This window comes from Grus americana, chromosome 9, assembly GCF_028858705.1.
Source record: "Grus americana isolate bGruAme1 chromosome 9, bGruAme1.mat, whole genome shotgun sequence".
NCBI lineage: Eukaryota > Metazoa > Chordata > Aves > Gruiformes > Gruidae > Grus > Grus americana.
Window position 1 is genome coordinate 1160156 of NC_072860.1, and position 16792 is coordinate 1176947.

The following is a 16792-nucleotide window of genomic DNA, read 5'->3' on the forward strand; positions in this document are numbered from 1 at the left end:
TTCCCAGTTCAGCCACCGAAACCCCTGACATTACAAAATGAAGGCACATCACCCCAATTTTACCCCAAAACGTGATGGAGGACTGGCCTTGGGGCTCCTGGTGCCGGTACGGTCAGCAATGCTACTTATATTTTTATATATTAATATAGAAAGTGGTGTAGAATTATGTATAAATATATATTTTTAATGCACACTTTATACATATAGATAGATGCAGAGGTATATATACTCGTGTAAAGTTAGATATAAATATATACCCATAAAGGCGTAGCTATATGTAGGAAACCTTCTCTAATAAGATGTTATGAAATGGATAATAACATTTACGCGTCAATATGAGGTAATTACATAAAACCGCACCTGGGGGCACCCAGCCTGCCGCAGCCATGACGGCTAAATTCAGGGTGGGCAGGGCCCAAGCAGGAGACCCGAGGGCCGGATGGCTGCCGCCGCTCCCCGGCTCACGGCCTTTCCTCCTCTCTGCCAGCCCCCCGGAGGCAGGCTAGGGAGGGGAAGGCTGGGCAATGCCTGGTAAAGCTCCGGTGCCAGGGCCCGGCCCGGCCCGCCCCGGCCGGGAGGAGCCTGCGCGGGCGGCGGGGCCCGCCCCTGGCGACGGCGGCGGCGCCGCGGCCCGGCCCGGCCATGAGGCTGACGCGGGCGGCTGTGCTGGCGCGGGCTAAGGCCGCCGCGCTTGACGGTGTCCGCCGCCTCAACTGCTGGTGGGCGCCGGCGGGGACGGCCCGGGGGGGGACGGGCAGGCCTGGGGGGAACGGCAGGGCTGAGGAGACCGGGCCGGCCTGGAGGGGGAACGGACAGGCCTGGGGGGAACGGCAGGGCTGAGGAGACCGGGCCGGCCTGGAGGGGGAGCGGGCAGGCCTGGGGGGAATGGCAGGGCTGAGGAGACCGGGCTGGCCTGGGGGGGATAGCAGGCCTGGGGTGAACGGGCAGGCCTGGGGGGAATGGACAGGCAGGGCTGGAGGGGATGGGTAGGGTTGAGGGAATGGGCAGGACTGAGGTACAGGCAGCAGGCAGGGCTGGAGGGGAATGGGCAGGCCTGGGAGGACTGAGGGACAGACAGCAGGCAGGGCTGGGGTTAGGAGAACAGGCAGGGCTGGGAAGGAGGAACAGGCAGGGCTAGGGTTGGGGGGGACAGATGGCCGGGTGGTGAACAAGGAGACCCATGGTTGGCCGTGTCAGAGCGGCTTGGGTGGATGGAGGCAGTGGGCTGGGGCTGTGCAGCCCGGGTGTGGGGGCAGCAGGTGGGCGGCTGGGCCCTGCCATACTCCCAGTGACTCCCTGCTCTCCTCCCACAGGGGCAGCCACCTGACGGATGTAAGTACCGCACAGCCCCGCTCCAGCGAGGAGGGACCCCATGGCTCCCGGCTGCCATCGTTGAGCCACAGCCTGCGGCCTGTGTGGTGCTCCCGGAGGGAAGCCATAGCCTGGGCTGGCAGCTGGAGGCAGGGCAGGGATGGGGCTGATGGGGCACTGAGGAGGGTGCAGGCCTGGGTTTGGGCTGGCCTGGTGCCAGTGAGCTGCAGAGCTTTTCAGGATTGATTAGCATCTCATTAAAAAAAAAGAAAAATAAAAAAATTGCTGTTGTTTCCAGAGAGTGTTGGAAAATTCCTCTCTGAGGCCCTGCACAGACCTCTGGAGAGTGGGACCCTGAGTCCTGCCTCATCTATTTGAGGCTTTAGGAGAGGGCTGTCTGGGATAAGAGGGATCCCTTCTTGTGTGCAGTGGCTGGAAAACCATCTCAGACTGCAGAGTTGCTGGAGCAGAAGAGCGATGTGCTGGCTGGTGCCTGTGCTTCCCCTCCCGGGCGGAGAGGGTGGAGGAGCTGCTGACTCTGCAATGACTGTGGCAGCAAATCTCTGTGGTGGTGTTAAGCTTGGGTGAAACTGAAGCAAACCTAAATTCCTGTTCTTGCTTTCTATCTTGGCTTGTTAGTGATTTAAATTGCTTTTTTTTTCCTGGTAGTTCCAACTTGCTGTTTCTGTCTCTTCCTGCCCAGATATCGATATGCCGGGATTTGCCCAACATCGAGGTGATCACGTTCAGGTGAATGTCAGGCTGCCGGCCTTGGAGGGGGCAGGGGAAATGGCCTCATGGGGCTGTGGCTCGGCCCTTGGTTTCTTATCACCTTTCTGTGGTTATGTGTCTGAGCTGCCTGCCTCCTCTTGCCTGATTTCTCAAGCGGCAGAGATGCAGAAATGATTATTCTGCTAGTTCCTCTGCACCTTCCCTTTGCTGCTCGAGAAAATAATCCTGATTTCGAGAGGTGTTAAAACCTCTTAGGATTGTTGCTCCCTAAGTCCTATTCCATAGTTTAGATGGGATCTTCCAGGCCTCTGTATGGGGCCGGTTTGCAGAATGCTTGTTGAAATGCCTCATGGATCTCACAAAGCTTTTCATTTCCCTATGCCTCCCCCCAACACACCCATCCTTCACCTGTCCTGGGGATCCCATGGAGCCAATGCTGTCTGCGGATCTGAGCCTGTTAGCTTGGAAATCTTATATGGGGTCTCCTTCAGTGAGTCTGGGGGACTGCTACAGAAAAGGGTGCAAGTGTGATGGGTGTTTGGGGGAAGCGAAGGCTGTTTGTCATCCTCAGCAGAGAGGAGAGCCTGCTTTTTTAGTTTTTTCCTCTGTTTAGAAAGGTGAAATGCTATCTTTTTGTTCTGTGCAGCACCATAGGCCCCTGAACATCCCATGTGCTACGCCGGTGTGAGGGCAAGGGGGGGCCGGAAAGCCGCTGTGCTACAGGGGCTCTGTGCTCCCAGTGAGGGAGGGATGGGCACTCTCGTCTCTGATCCTACAATCTCTCTCCAGTGTGAATGGCATCTCAGACCTCGAGCCGCTGAATCAATGCCAGAATCTGAGTGAACTCTATCTGAGGAAGAACAACATTACAAGCCTAAATGAGCTCTTCTACCTCAAAAACCTACCCCGGCTGAGGGTCCTGTGGCTGTCTGAAAATCCCTGTTGTGGGTCGGACCCCCACCGCTACCGAATGACGGTGCTGCGTAACCTACCCAGCCTACAGAAGCTTGATAACCAAGGTGGGTGTCTGCAGGTAAACGAACAGCCCTAAACCATGGGCAGGGTGAACTGTGGAAAACCGGTGATGTGTTGGTTCCTCTCCTTAAGGTGTCCTTTGACTCTCCCTTGACATGGTAGTGATGCTCAGCCAGATGGGATCTGAGGTTGAGCATCCCCTCTGCCAGATCCACCACTCCTAAGCTGTTTTCTCCCTTCCCTGCAGCGCCAGAGTTAACACTAGCGGGACTGAGAGCGCCTCATTATAGCTGAGACAGTGCCACTAATTAGTGGTTCTTTTAGAGCTCTCTCCTTTGCTGTGGCAAAACAAAGATTCTGTAATTGGATCTGCTATCATAAAAAAAAATGAGAAGCTTTTCCGTCTGGTAGCAGTAATTTGGTGGCTTTTGGAGCCTTCTCCAGAGACAAGAAATGGCAAAGCATGTTTGCATCCCTCCCTGATATCTTTCCTGCTGGCGTTCTCCTGCAGGACTTTTACTGCAGGACGACGATGAAAGCCAAAGGCCAGTGCAAAGGACAATTTTTGGACCAAACCCCTGCGGTATACCTCTGTACCAGCAGTACATGCCCCGATACAGATGCTGTCTTCCTGGGCTGCGCTAGAGTTCATTGCAGCAGGGTTTTGGTTTGTCTTTTGCAGCTGTGACGGAAGAAGAACTGTCCCAGGCCCTGGTTGACGGTGAGGAGATCACGGCCCCACCAGCCAGGAGGAGCGTGGAGAATGGCTGCCCTGAGTCCACTGAATCCAGTGTTGCTGAATCCACAACGGAGACCGAGAGTGAACTGCTGAACTTCAGTCTGGAGGAGACAAAGTGAGGGCTTGCTTGTGAGCTGTTAGAATTTCTGGGCTGAACTCGCGTGTGGCATGAAAGGACCTTGGCCAGCCAACCCTGATACTCCATGGGCCGGGCCTGCAGCTGGTGCAAATTCCCGTTGTTCCAGTTAACCGTGGTGGAGCTGTGCTGGTGTAATAGCACTTGTGGGTCTGGTTCTATATCTGCAAAACAGGCTCTTCCATAGGTGGGTACTTGCTCTCAAGCATGTCAGCTGCGTGTGCAGACAGAGATGGATCCTCTCTGAAGTGTGAGCTCCAGCCTATTCCTGCTCTGCGACGCGCGTGTCAGCGCTGCGACGTGTGTTGGTCAAGTGCAGTGTTACGTGGTCTGCAGTCCCAGCTAGCGTCAGGCATGGGAATCTGTCATCCCAGACACCTTGTAGCAGTGTCCTGGTTTACATTTTATAGCTGTGAGGCTCTTGGTATGTGTGGGAGTTTTGCTTGGGGTGTTGTGGTGTGTGAATAGGCGTGCCTCGAGTCCTTCAGCTGGGTTCTTCTTGCATGGTTGCCCATGATTAGAAAGGATTAGCCTGGCAGAGGAAGGTTCTGCCAGCTGGTCATAATAACATTTGCTCTTCCTCCCCTTCTTTAGCAAAATTCGAGAGGAGCTTGGTATGAAGCCTGTTCCCAGGGATAAATTTTCCTCCTTTTCACCTCGAGAGACAGACTGCAACCGAAAGAAGAGAGTGAGTAGCTTTCAGAGACCAAATTGCTTTTCATCGTGTGCAGCTCTGGGCCCCACACTTCACTAGGATGTTAAGGTACTGGAATGTATCCAGAAGAGAGCAACCAGCTTCCAGCTGGTGAAGGGCTGGAAGGCATGTCCTGTGAGGAGCGAGGAGGACTTTGGGCTGGGCTAGTTTGGAGAAAAGGAGGCTGATGGGTGACCTCATTGCTCTCTGCAGCTTCCTGAGGAGGGGACGTGGAGAGGAAGATACTGAACTCTTCTCCCTGGGGTCCACGGACAGATCGCCTGGGAATGGCTCAAAGTTGCACCAGAGGAGGATCAGACTGGATGTTAGGAAGCATTTTGTTACCGAGAGGGTGGTCAGATACTGCGGCAGGCTTCCTGGAGAGGTGGTCGATGCCCCAAGCCTGTCAGGGTTTAATGCCTTTAATGACGTTCTTGAACATGGTCAGTCCTGAAGTGGTCAAGGCAGTTGGACTAGATGGTCGTTGTAGGTCCCTTCCAATGGAAACTATTCTGTTCTATCTTTAAGACATCTTGCAATGTAAAGAAAACCCGATGGAGTTTGTCCTCTTGATCTGTCTGCACACAAGCTCGTGTGTGTCCCTTCATTGGGGTTGTGCAAAGAACACGTGGCAGTTGGGCAGCGGCTGAAGCGCAGCCAGCAGACTGTTGGCCTGGTGGGAAGGAGACTGCTGAATTGAAAGCTTAGGTGGTTCCTCAGACCCCTCCATGGTGTAGCCTTGGGTAAACCTCATGGGTCTTGGCTGTTCAGCTGGGAATTGGTGTCTGCGGGGCTCGGTGCCATCGCTTTGATCGGCACAGGACAGCCTGGGTGAGATCTAGATCGTGTTCTGCCTCATTTTGGTATTAGTTGCCTGTGATATCTCTTTCATTCATATGTTATAAGCATACTTGAGTGTATTCCTTAGCAGCATCACGAGTAGTACCGCAGGCTCTGGCCTTCAGGAAAAGATTAAAGAAGGGGAAGTGGCCACAGATTGCAGCTGGGGATGTTCAGGTTGGATGTTAGGAAGAGGATTTTCCCTAGAAGGAGAGTTATTTGGAGAGGCTGTGGAATCTCTCCCTGGAGTTTTTCAAGACGTGGTTTGACAGAGCCGTGGTCTGGTGTTGGCGGTAGTCCTGCGTGGGTGGGAGGTTGGGCTGGGGGCCTTCAGGGGTTCCTTCCAGCTCGTGCTTTGCGATTCTACCAGCTCCTCTTCCTCCTCACATCAGAGGGCTCTTGTCCTTTCCATCCCACATGCAGTCATGCTGGAGATAGAGGGCGGCTGCTCTTGAATGGCCTTTCCTTAGAGAAGCCAGTCGGGAGTGTGGCCAGGAGCCGGAGGCATGTGGGCAGTCCGTGCGGGACTGGGCAGACGGGTTTGTCCTGCATTCCAGTTGTAGTCGCTGCCCATGTTTGCCCCGAGGGCTTGGTTGATCTGTCCCTGTAGCTGCAGGTGGCTGTTGCAAACTGGTGGTGGTGGTGGAATTCTTAGAAAGAGCAGCCCTTTGAAAATCAAGCATCCTGTTCCAGGTTGGCGTTAACGTGCTTGTATAAAGCAGTGTCTGTCTCGCCCCGACAGAACAATGTCCTGAACGCCATCCTGCTTCTCATGAAGGAACTGGACACAGAGGGTCTGGAGATCGTCCAGCAGACGGTGGGCAGGAGGCTGCAGGCCTTTCGGAAGAAGGAGCTGCAGGAAGAGTGACGGTGCCCACTACAAACCTCCCTGGAGCACCAGCCAGCCCCAGACCCGCAGCGCCATTCTGCCCATGCATGCCTGGCTGCAGCCAAAGCCTCAGTGTTTCCTGCTGCGCTTTCCCTGTGGAAAGGCTGGGATGGGGTGCTGCTGGCTGCCCCTGGAGCTCCTGACATTCCCCCCCCGGCTGTGCACATCACGCTGGGGCTGGCAGCACCTGACCTGGCTCTCCGGAGCTTTCCTGCTTGTGTGGCAGGCTCCGGTAATACATGTCCGTCCCGTCACTGGGGCTGTTTGATGGGAGCTGCTGGGGGAATCAGCGAAGCAAAAGTGAGCAGGGCTGCAGCGAGAGGTGCCGCTGTGCTGTGCGATCGAAGAGGGGTGGCAAAGCCTGCTGGCAGCTAGAAAGGTCACTGCTTGTCACAGACTAACCCTCGGCCAGCCTCTGCGTGTGCATAGCAGGCTCTGAAGGCAGCTTCTACCACAAAGATTTGTTTTTGTGAAGTCTGTTGGGGAAACACAGCCTGCAATGATCACCAGGAACTGTGTGGTGCAGGTTGTGAAGGTCAATGTCAAATTCTTAATTTACCTTCAACTCCTGATGACTTCTGGTCCTCATTAGCGCAGGCAGCATCTGACTTGGCGGTCGGGCGGCCTAAAGAAAAGCTCGGTGCAGCCTAGGTGAGATGGAAATTACTCTCTCCCAGATCCTGAATGCTCAGCTGCACTCTCACCCCCACGTGCCCCTGCAGGCATTAGAGCAGCTTAAGGAAACTTAATGTCAGAGTAAAAAGCTCCTGTGCATTTTGCAGTTAGGAGAAAATGAGCCAAGCATTACTGTCCAGTTGCACAGGCATCAGGGGTGGCGTTTCTCTTAACGGAAAAAGCTGCATTTGCTAAGATTTTATAGAGCTGTTAAATACAAACTAAACTAAACTGTTGTGACATACCAAATAAAACCAATTATCCCTCTAGGATGTGTAAGTTGTGGCTGGGGTTCAGCAAACATAGTGAGAACAACTGACTCTGGGCATTACTCCATTACGTCTGGTTCACAGCTTGCTTTGTTAGCCCTGTGGAGCAGGAGGAGGGCTGTGGGCCCCCCTGCCCTCCTGCTTCACTGGACCCGTGAGATGGCTGCTCGCTACTGCACTGAGCTGCTGCGGGGCTGCTTTTTCAAAAGCTCCGTGCTATTTGGGAACCTTCTTGCAGCCACAAGTCCATGCCGTGTGGAGGAAGCAAAAGAGATGGTGAGCAAAGCTCGCTTGCTTGTGCAGAAGTGCAAAGCCTGCTCGGGCAGCACGATGGCCCATGCGACACGAGCCCTCCGTGCCTCTCAGTTGCAGACCTGGTGCTGCGCAGGGCAGCATTGTCTTTCCATGTTGCTGCTCTCCCTGTTTGTACAGGTGGCCGAACCCCTGTGTGTCAGGAAGGAACACTCGGGGATGGTGACAGTCCTGTGTCCCCAAGCCTGTTTACTTGACCTTGGTGGGAGGGGAGCGCAGTTTGACCCTCATCGCTAGGGTGAAGATTGCTGATGCCTTTAACTCCTCAAATGACCTAATTCTTGCCTTCTGCATTAAACCCAGCTGCATTTAAATGGCCAGCGTGATTTATAATAGACCAGACTTCCCTTGACAGCCAGGCCTCAAGAGACCCATCATCTTGTTTGCATCTTGCCCTTGTGCCGAAGGCAAGTCCTCTCCCAGGCTGTCTCAGCAGCCTACTCGGTGGCAGGAATCGCGCCTGTTCGCGTCGGGGAACAGGGGAGCTGCCGTTTGGGCGTGCCAGAACCTCCCCAGCTTTTCTGGGAGGAGTGTGATCAAAGCAAGCATCATCGTTTGTCATTTGGGCTTGGTTTATGGTGAAGGTGGTTAATGGTGAAGGTGGTTAATGAAGCAATCACCATGGCCTGAGGCTGCTCTGGCACAGTTCCTCCCCTCTCCGCTGGAGAAGTTGGGCTGTTAATCCCCGACGGCACGACTGTCCCTGAGCTCCTTGCCGCCTACGTGCCGTGCTCGTCATACTTGGCCGGTGCTGGTGCTCCCGCTGCCAGGCAAGCTGCCCATGATGCTCCCGACCACTCCTTGCAGGGTGACCCCCGGGGAAGCCGGGGCTGGGCTGCATGTTCCGTGGAGCCTGGGGGGCACGGTCACTGCGTCCCCTCCTGCTCATCCTGGCAGGGCACGGGGTGGTTGCCCCCTATGGAATTTGGGGGCTGTGCGTGTCTGTCTCCCCACCCCCAGGAATTTGTCACTCCAGGCTATTTTTTTTTTCTTTTGGGTGGAAATGAGGTGTTAGGCTGCAGTGACCCCTGTCCCCAAGTGTATCCAAACGTGCCGCTGGTCTGAGCGTGGGGACACCCCCTTCCCCATTCACACCCTAAATCTGGCTGCTGGAGGGCTGGGGTGCCGTGCCAGCCCTTCTGCTGCCCTGCCTGCTGCTGAGAGCACTGGGCTGCAGAAAACACGTGCTGGAGAGGAGCCGAACGCCCTGGGGCCTGCCAGCTGCGCCCAGGCACGAGGCTCCACCGGGGCTACAGTACAACCGCAGGGTGTTTTGGTGTGACCTGCCTTCACCCTGACCTGCCATAGCAGGGGATATCGAGCGGTGAGGGCAGACGTTTCCTGGTCGTGGAAAACGCCAGGGGCTGGCTGCCCGCAGATGTGGATCCAGCACCGCTTGCTTTCAAAGCATCCCTGGGGACCCTCGGAGGCCAACGGTGAGGCAGGCGTCTGTGGCTGACGAGAGGTCCTGCTTGGAGCTCCTCAAAAGTGGCACAGGGGACGGTGGAAGAGCTTGTTTCCCACCCGCGGGTGCTGGGAAGAACGGCCAGGTCTCTGCCTGGGCTCCCTGGAGCAGATACTCACTTGGGAATAGCAGCGATGCTGCCTCCATGAGCAAGGTCAGCTATTTTTCTGCATATCCAGCTCTGGCAGGGAAGATACAATAATCATCTTCCTCCAGAGCCTAAAACAAGTAACGTGGCCAGCTAGGGGAAAAGCACTGAAATCAGGGGGGACTTGTCACTTGGGGACAACTCCCCGGGGAGGAAAAAACAACTGCATGTTCGACCCAAAAGACCGTGGTGCGTCCTCATGCTGGCGATGTCCCAGAGGCTGGAGTCGTCAGCCGAAAGCCCCAGGAGGGAAGCGGCCTGGGAAAGTGGCTACATGCAGCCGTCTGGCATCGGCCGAGCGCAGCGGAGCTCGGCCAAGCCCGAGCGCTGCACGCGGGAGCCGGCATGCTTGGCAACCGCCCTGAGAAACTGCCTTAACAAAGACATCGCTTTGATAAATCGCTTCTGCGCTTTCTTTGAAGGTGGGAACCAAAACAAGGGAGAAGCAATTTTTCTCTGGGATTGCGAAGTCTGCCCACAGAGGGATGCTGACCTTGCACCCGCCACGGCCCAGCTGGGGAGAGGCCACCCGCGGTCCCACTCTCCCAGGCTTTGAGGACGCACGAAGCGGGGAAACATCCTGGCCCGGCATTAATCAGGCTCTGGCAAACCATATATGCTCATCCGCATCCTAACCCCAGGTGTGACACCCCCCGTTCCTCCCCGAGGGGACATGACGCGCAATGACCACTCTCTGGCGAGGCAGGTTTGGCTCCAGCAGGTTTTATCTCTAGAGGAGGAGAGCAGCGCCGTGAACGGTACAAGATTTGGGGGGGGGTCACAGAGCAACGGTGAGATGATGGGCACAGCCCTGTCGGCAGCACCCGGGGCTGCGCGGTGATGGTCGCAGCCAAGCATCATGCAAGGTGGCTGGGGAAGAGGGGCTTGCCAGGACCGGTGCTCTGCGCTGAGCCCTCGAGACACCCCACCAGGCAAACGCCACGGGAGGATGGAGCTTTACTGCGGCTCATGGGGCAGCCGAAAGCCCCTGGACCAGCCCCTTACCCACTCCGGGCCGGCACCGTGCCCTCCTCAGCTCCCCTCCCGCATGCAGGGCATGCGACTAAAAGCAGCAGTTGGCTCAGGCGGTCAAGCCGCTAAATGAGGAATCAAGATACCCCATCATTAAATAATAGGAATAAACTATTACGGGATCATTAAGGGTCTGGACTGTGCAGCCGGGCTCTAGCTAAACACCTCTTTTCTGCATCTGCACGGGGACCAGACCCTGGACCAGCGATTTGGGGCAGGATTGTGCTGTTTTGGGAGCTGGGACCAGGCTCTACCTGCTTTAAGGGGTCATGGCAAAGCTACAGGGCTACTGAGAACGGGAGGGACCCTGTGCTCCCCAAGCAGCACATGGGGATGGAGAGGACGCGGAGGGGAGCTATGGCTCGGGCTGGCGGGACTAGAAGCCCTTCTCGATGCTGAGCGTGCGGCGGGTGACGTGCTCCATCTTCCCCGAGATGTACTCGGTCAGGCTGATCTGGTAGTTGGCGAGCATCTTCAGCATCAGCCGCAGGTTCAGCCACCACTGCTCCTGGGGCAGCCTGTGCCTGCGCAGGGGGAGACGCGGCTCTAGAGTGGCCCCGGGGACAACCCGGGATGGTGTCCCCCTCCCCGGGACCTGGTGAACCGCTGGGGCATGGGGACAGGGACTTACTCAAAATCGGTGACTTTCTTGAGCTCCGTCACAGGGCTGAAGGCCACCACCTTCTTCCTGAGCCCGATCACGCAGGCAGAGTCTCCCGAGTTAGCAAACACGCGCCCTGGGGAAGGGGACACTGCCAACCATGGCCACCGAGCCCAGGGGCTGCCCAGTGCCACCAGCCTCCCCCCACCCCGCCTCAGGACCCCCAGCCCTCGGCTCACCCTTGCGGTAGACCTCCTGCAGCTTCTCCGACATCCACAGCACTGCCTTCACTCCCAGCTTGGTCCCGTAGTTGCGGTCAAAGGGGGTCGGGGCCCCCCCCTGGGGACAGAGAAATGGCGATGTCAAGCCCACCCGGTTCTCGGGGACGGTGGTGGCGCATGTTGCCCTGTCCCCTGTACCTGCTGGAGGTGGCCCAGGACGTTAATCCTGCAGTCGAAGATGCCTTTGCCCTCGGAGGAGTAGAGGTTGTAGAGGAACTCGGTGGTGTAGTGCTCGTGGCACTTCTCGTTGCTGGGGGAGCAGAGGGAAGGGATTGGGGGGCTGCTCCTTAATTTGCCATCCCCAGGGGGTCCCTTTGAGCTCCCCTAAACACCTTTTTTTTGCAGCTTTGTTCTCCCTGAGGACCAGAGCCCCAGCCCATCTCCCCAGCAGGACCTTGGGGCCAGAACGGGGCCGGCAGCGGAGGCATCCAGCGCAGGACTGTCCCCCTGGCCGAGAACGGCATCCCCGGGCAGGATGCTGTGCGCCCACCGTGCCAAACCCCACTGTGCCTGAGGACTCCTCTCAGTCTGCAGCAGGGGCTCAGCTCCGGCCTCCTTCCCTGCCACGGGGCTGGGTTTTTCAGCGAGCATCCCCAGGGGGTCCTCAACTCACCGCAGCACCAGCCCTCTCTGGATATCTGTCTTCATTTTGTCAGTCAAGTGCTCCACGTTGGCCTGCAAGACGAATGCCGGGATGCCAGCGGTGCCCCAAGGCCACTGCAGCCACCCCAGATCATTTGGACCCGAGAGCCACTAACGTCACCCAGCGACTTCATGGGACTTGGCTGGAGCCCTCCCTTTCCGTTTTCCTTCTTATTTTACCCCAAAAACATTGCCAGAAAGCAGCTCCAACTCCACTCACCTTCAGGTCGTGGATGGTGAAGGGATCTTCGTAAACATAGGCGGCGTCGGCACCCACGGCGATGCCGGTGACGGTTGACAGGTACCCGCAGTAGCCCCCCATCGTCTCCACGATGAAGACGCGGCGCTTGGTGCCCGAGGCCGACTGCTTGATGCGGTCACAGCTCTGCGCCGGGAGAAGGGGGAGTCACACCAGGAAAACCCATCTTTGCTGCCCGCGACGCGATGCTGGTTCATTCCCACGCGTCATCCCAAAACACAATGGGACCTGGCGGAGTGGGACGGCCCTGTGAGCTGCCCCCCGTCCCCGTCCCTCACCTCCATGGCCGCGTTGACGGCCGTGTCTGAGCCCAGGCTGAAGTCAGTACCGGGAACGTTGTTGCTGATTGTGGCGGGGATGACGCACATGATGATGCAGAGCTCCTCGTACTGCCCGCGGGCCTCCACCAGCTGCAGCACCCCCTCGTACGCCTGCAAGCAGCCGAGGGCTGGGGGGATGCTGGTCCCGGGGATGGATCCAAACCCCAAAAGGGATTGCCCAGGGTGCCAACAGCCCACCCCGGCCCCCACCGAAACAGGGCTGAGGGTTTCCCCGCACCTCGAACCCCCCGATGACCAGCAGCCCCTGGATGTTGAATTTCCGCACGTTCTCCACAATCTTTTCCATGCACGTCTTGGGCAGCGTCCTGCGGTGGGGAAGGGGAGAACAGACCACAGGCTGAGGACCGGGGGTCCCCGCAATCCCCGGGGACGGCAGTGTCCCCTCCGCCACACCCCCTCGCCCCCCCCAGGGGCTGTGCTTACCGCTTGGTGCCCAGCATGGACCCGCCGCGTCCCAGCCAGCCCGCCACGTCGTGCCAGCCCACCTCGCGGATCTGCAAGCAGCAGCGCTCGGTTTTGGGGTGATGGGGGGAGCACGCCACTACCCCCTCCAAGCCCACACCCGTTCCCCCGGGAATCCCGCAGCACCCAGGCTCGCTGTTCTCCTTACCTGCCCCTTGGACAAGCCCTCAAAGCCGTCGCTCACCACGTAGACGGTGTGTCCCTGGCAGATGCCGATCCGCACGGCCGACCTGACGGCAGCGTTCATACCGGCGGCGGGGGCGCCCACGTTCAGGATGGCCATGCTGAAGGGGCTCTGCGGGGACGGGGGTGGGGACGGCACGTCGGTGCGTGTCCCCAGGGTGGGAACGGTGTCCCCTGCTGCTCTCCCCGTCCCTCCTCACCTTCTCCTGCGCCGGTTTCTGATGCGCCAGCAGCTTGTAGATGTTCCAGTTGTTCTCAAAGCTCCTGCAAGGACAAGGTGCCGTGGCCCTCAGGGTGTTGGTGGGGGGATGCCCTGCAGGCTGCAGGAGCCGCAGATTTCCCCCCCGGAGAGAAGCCCCCATCCCAGCATGTCCTTTTTGCCACCCCGCAGGGATGCCACCCCTCATCATGGTCCCCGCTCCTCACCTCCCGCGGAGCTGGATGGCCTCCTCAAACCTCTTCTCATCCATGGCCTTCTGCACATCCTTCGTCTTGCGGCGGCGGGAGGGGAAAAGATGTGGCTCCGTGACGCCTGCGCTTGCGGGGAGGGGAGCGGGACCCCCCCACCCAGCAGGCTGGCATACCCAAAATTCCCCTGGTACTCACCACCTGGACGCACTCCATGAGCGGCAGCCGCACCGACTGGTTCCCCGAGAGGCTCACCACGCAGGCGGGGGTGTCCGGCGTGGCCTCCAGCAGCGCCATCACCGCCTCCATCCCCATCTTGCTGCTCTGCAAAGGGGCACCCCCCCACTCCGTGACACTGGGGCCGCCCGTGCCAGCCGGGTGGGATGCTCCCCTGGGCTTGGAAACCGCGCGGCTGCTTGCACCCCTGATTTACAGCCAGAGCGCTGCTGGTTTTAGTTAAAAACCCATGAAATTTGCAGCAAAGGAGGGGAAATGGGTGCAGGGGACAGCGGGGCCGAGCCCGGGGGGGACCCTCTGAGCCTCGTCCCAGCTGGAAAATCCAACGGGCAGAGGGAAGGCAGGAGCGGGGCTCCCCAGCTGCCTGCTCCTTTCTGCAGGGTGACCCCCACCCCCGCACCATGTCCTCCCCCCACCAAGACCTACCAGCACGCGGTCAAAGGCTGACGGGGTCCCTCCGCGCTGCACGTGGCCGAGGACGGTGACCCGCGTGTCGAAACCCAGGCGTTGCACCACCAGCTGCAGAGAAGAGAGGATGTCACGCTGGGGAGACGCCGGTCACCGCGGGTGCCGGAGCAGGTGCTGGAGCGGGCGCTTACGTCCTTCACGTAGTTAGAGGAGATGGGTTTGCCGCTGCGGTCGATGGCGCCCTCGGCGATGATGATGATGTTGAGCCGCGACCCTCTGCTGCGCGTCTGGCACGAGGGGAGGAAAACAGCCGCTGTGGCTCAGCCTAACCTCACCGACCATCCTTCTCCCTGCCGCCGGTTGCTGCCCGGGGGGGTGGCTCGGGTTCCGGGCGGCTGAACCCTCGAGCCAGTGCTGCCCCTGGCACGCGAGGGCTGGATTTGCGCTCGGCTGAGTGCCCCGTTTCACAGGGACAATGGCGGGAGCTCCCGAAGCTTCGCAGGGGCCGGGCGCCGGCCGCGGGGCTCAGCCCGGGTCCCTGCGGGGATTCTCCGGGGAGCAAAGGGGGACAGGACCGGGGGAACCCCCCCCTCACCTCCCCGAGTCTCTCGCACATGAGGTCCTCCCAGCCGTCCTCGGGAGGGGACTCGGGGATGAAGAGCCAGTCGGCGCCGGAGGCCAAGCCGGACACCAGCGCCAGGTACCTGGGGGGACACGGCAGTGGCAGCACCGGCACCGGCCCCGAAACGCAGCGTCCCGTCCCGCCGACGGGCTTCCCCACCCGCGGGGGCTTACCCGCAGTGGCGGCCCATCACCTCCAGCACGAAGGTCCGCTGGTGACTGCAAGGACATGGGTGGGAGGAGAAGGAAGGTGGGTGCAATGCCCTGGGGTGCGCCGGCACCCGGCACCCAGCACCCATCCCGCTCACCTCTGTGCCGTGGTGGTGATGGCGTCGATCACCTCCATGATACGGTGCAGTGCCGAGTCGGTGCCGATGGTCATGTCGGTGCCGCAGAAATCGTTGTCGATGGAGCCCACTAGCCCCACGATGTTCAGGCGGCAGTTCTCCCGCGCCACCTCCTCGCTGATCTGCCCTGTGGGGGGGACGTCCGCGCCACCGGTTATTTTAGGGTGCTTCCCCCCGCCCGGGTCCTGCAGAGCAGCAGAGGAGCCCAGCCCTCCTGGGGGGGGTCACAGTGATGGGGTGCACCTCTGGACATCAACACCCCTTGGATGCTTTCCACTTTTTTTGGGAGAGCTGGGGGGGGGGGACACCCACCATCTCGGACCAGCTCCTCCAGCAGCCCACCCCACTCGGAGCGGAAGATGTCGGCGCCCGTCAGGCTGCCGTCCCCGCCGATGACGCAGAGGTTGGTGATGCCGTGTTCCACCAGGTTACGGGCGGCCCGCAGCCGGCCCGCGCGTGTGGTGAAGGCTTTGCAGCGGGCGCTGCCGATCACCGTCCCACCCTGGAGAGATAATGTTGGGGGGGAACAACACACAGGTCGTCACGCGGATTTGGGGGTGCGGGATTTGGGGGTCCCGCGGCCCCACCGGTGAGCCTCACCAGTTGGATGATGTTGGAGACGCTGAGCCAGTTGGCTTGCTTGATGTTGTCTCCCCCCTCCACCAGCCCCTCGTAGCCCTGCGGAGAAGCGGGGAGCAGAGGTGAGGGGTGCCCCAGCATGGGGGGGGGTGTGTGTGGTTTCCCCCAACCCGTGTCGGGGAGCAGGGGGGAACCCCGACCTCATAGATGAGGAAGACCTTGGCTCCCACGTATATCCCCATGCGGGTGACGGCGCGGACGGCAGCGTTCATCCCTGGAAAGGTGAGAAGTGAAGTGGGGTGGCCCCGAGGGGCCCCGCGCAGGGTGGGTGCCCCATAAGGGGCGGGATCCCATGGGTGACCTCCAAGTGTCCCCTCGAGCGGATGGGACCCACGCGGGCAGAGACCGGGGAAACTCAGTGCACGGGTGGGAGCCGCAGATGAGCGACTGCCCCAGGGCGAGATGTATTAGAAACAGCCGCTTAGCCCCGGGTGGGGGGACCCCACCGTGGGGGTTCCCGCGTGGGGCCCGTGACCTTCCACGGTGGATGCTCCGGGGGTGATGGGGATGGGGAAAGGCCGCGGGTGGGAGGCACCGACCCTTCCTTCCCCCGCGGGGAGAACACGGGGGGGGGGTGGGGTGTCCCCCCTCCCCGCTCCCCCGCCCCGGCCGCCCGCCGAGGAACGTGGGCCGCGGTCCCGCTGCGCGCCCCGAGGCCCCGCGGACTCCGGCCCCGCCGCGCCCGCGGGACCGGGCGGACACGGAGACGCAGCACCCGCGGGGCGGGACCGGGACCGGGGCCGAGCTTCCCCGTCCTCCTCCTCCTCCTCCCGCCGGGCCCCACCTTGCGCGTCCCCGCCGCTGGTGAGGACGGCGATGGCCATGCCGGCCCCCGCCATCCGCAGCCGCTCCAGCTCCGCCGCCGCCATCGCTGCACTCCCGGCACCGGCGCCGCCGGACCCGCCCCCAGGCCACGCCCCCTCCCGGACAGGCCACGCCCCGCCGCCCGCCTGGCCACGCCCCTCCCTGCAGCCGTGGCACGCCGTGCCGTGCTATACCGTGTTATACCATGCCATACCGTGCTATACCGTGCTATACCGTGCTATACCATGCTATACTGTGCTGTATTGTGCCATACCGTTATGCCGTGCTATACCGTGCCGTATCATGCTATACCATGTTATACCGTGCTCTATTGTGCTATAC

The 16792-nt window shown here is 59.9% G+C and overlaps 2 protein-coding genes across 2 annotated transcripts; one reads left to right on the forward strand and one right to left on the reverse strand.

Annotated features, from left to right (window-relative positions):
* Positions 1-577: 577 nt before the first annotated feature.
* Positions 578-7261, forward strand: CFAP410 (cilia and flagella associated protein 410). The gene is made up of 7 exons (XM_054835111.1): positions 578-719; positions 1314-1332; positions 2015-2061; positions 2833-3062; positions 3701-3872; positions 4488-4581; positions 6170-7261. Exons 1-7 carry the CDS (start codon positions 643-645, stop codon positions 6293-6295), a joined length of 765 nt encoding a protein of 254 aa, XP_054691086.1. The 5' UTR covers positions 578-642; the 3' UTR covers positions 6296-7261.
* A 2631-nt stretch (positions 7262-9892) lies between these two features.
* Positions 9893-16555, reverse strand: PFKL (phosphofructokinase, liver type). Its single transcript, XM_054835102.1, has 22 exons — positions 16431-16555; positions 15787-15860; positions 15608-15685; positions 15320-15509; positions 14969-15134; positions 14835-14879; positions 14635-14743; positions 14231-14326; positions 14058-14150; positions 13593-13718; positions 13413-13477; positions 13187-13250; positions 12952-13098; positions 12765-12835; positions 12559-12646; positions 12279-12431; positions 11962-12126; positions 11713-11774; positions 11238-11349; positions 11058-11157; positions 10849-10954; positions 9893-10741 (listed from the first exon to the last, which is right to left on the reverse strand). Exons 1-22 carry the CDS (start codon positions 16513-16515, stop codon positions 10594-10596), a joined length of 2343 nt encoding a protein of 780 aa, XP_054691077.1. The 5' UTR covers positions 16516-16555; the 3' UTR covers positions 9893-10593.
* Between the last annotated feature and the right edge of the window lie 237 nt (positions 16556-16792).

Excerpts from the sequence above, each read along its gene's own strand:
- CFAP410 (XM_054835111.1), top strand. The coding sequence starts at position 643 with ATGAGGCTGACGCGGGCGGCTGTGCTGGCGCGGGCTAAGGCCGCCGCG. Across the intron at positions 3,873-4,487 it reads TTCAGTCTGGAGGAGACAAA|CAAAATTCGAGAGGAGCTTG; the intron begins GTGAGGGCTTGC and ends CCCCTTCTTTAG. Across the intron at positions 4,582-6,169 it reads ACTGCAACCGAAAGAAGAGA|AACAATGTCCTGAACGCCAT; the intron begins GTGAGTAGCTTT and ends TCGCCCCGACAG.
- PFKL (XM_054835102.1), bottom strand. The coding sequence starts at position 16,515 with ATGGCGGCGGCGGAGCTGGAGCGGCTGCGGATGGCGGGGGCCGGCATG. Across the intron at positions 14,327-14,634 it reads TGTGCGAGAGACTCGGGGAG|ACGCGCAGCAGAGGGTCGCG; the intron begins GTGAGGGGGGGG and ends CCCTCGTGCCAG. Across the intron at positions 12,127-12,278 it reads CCGTCAACGCGGCCATGGAG|AGCTGTGACCGCATCAAGCA; the intron begins GTGAGGGACGGG and ends CTCCCGGCGCAG.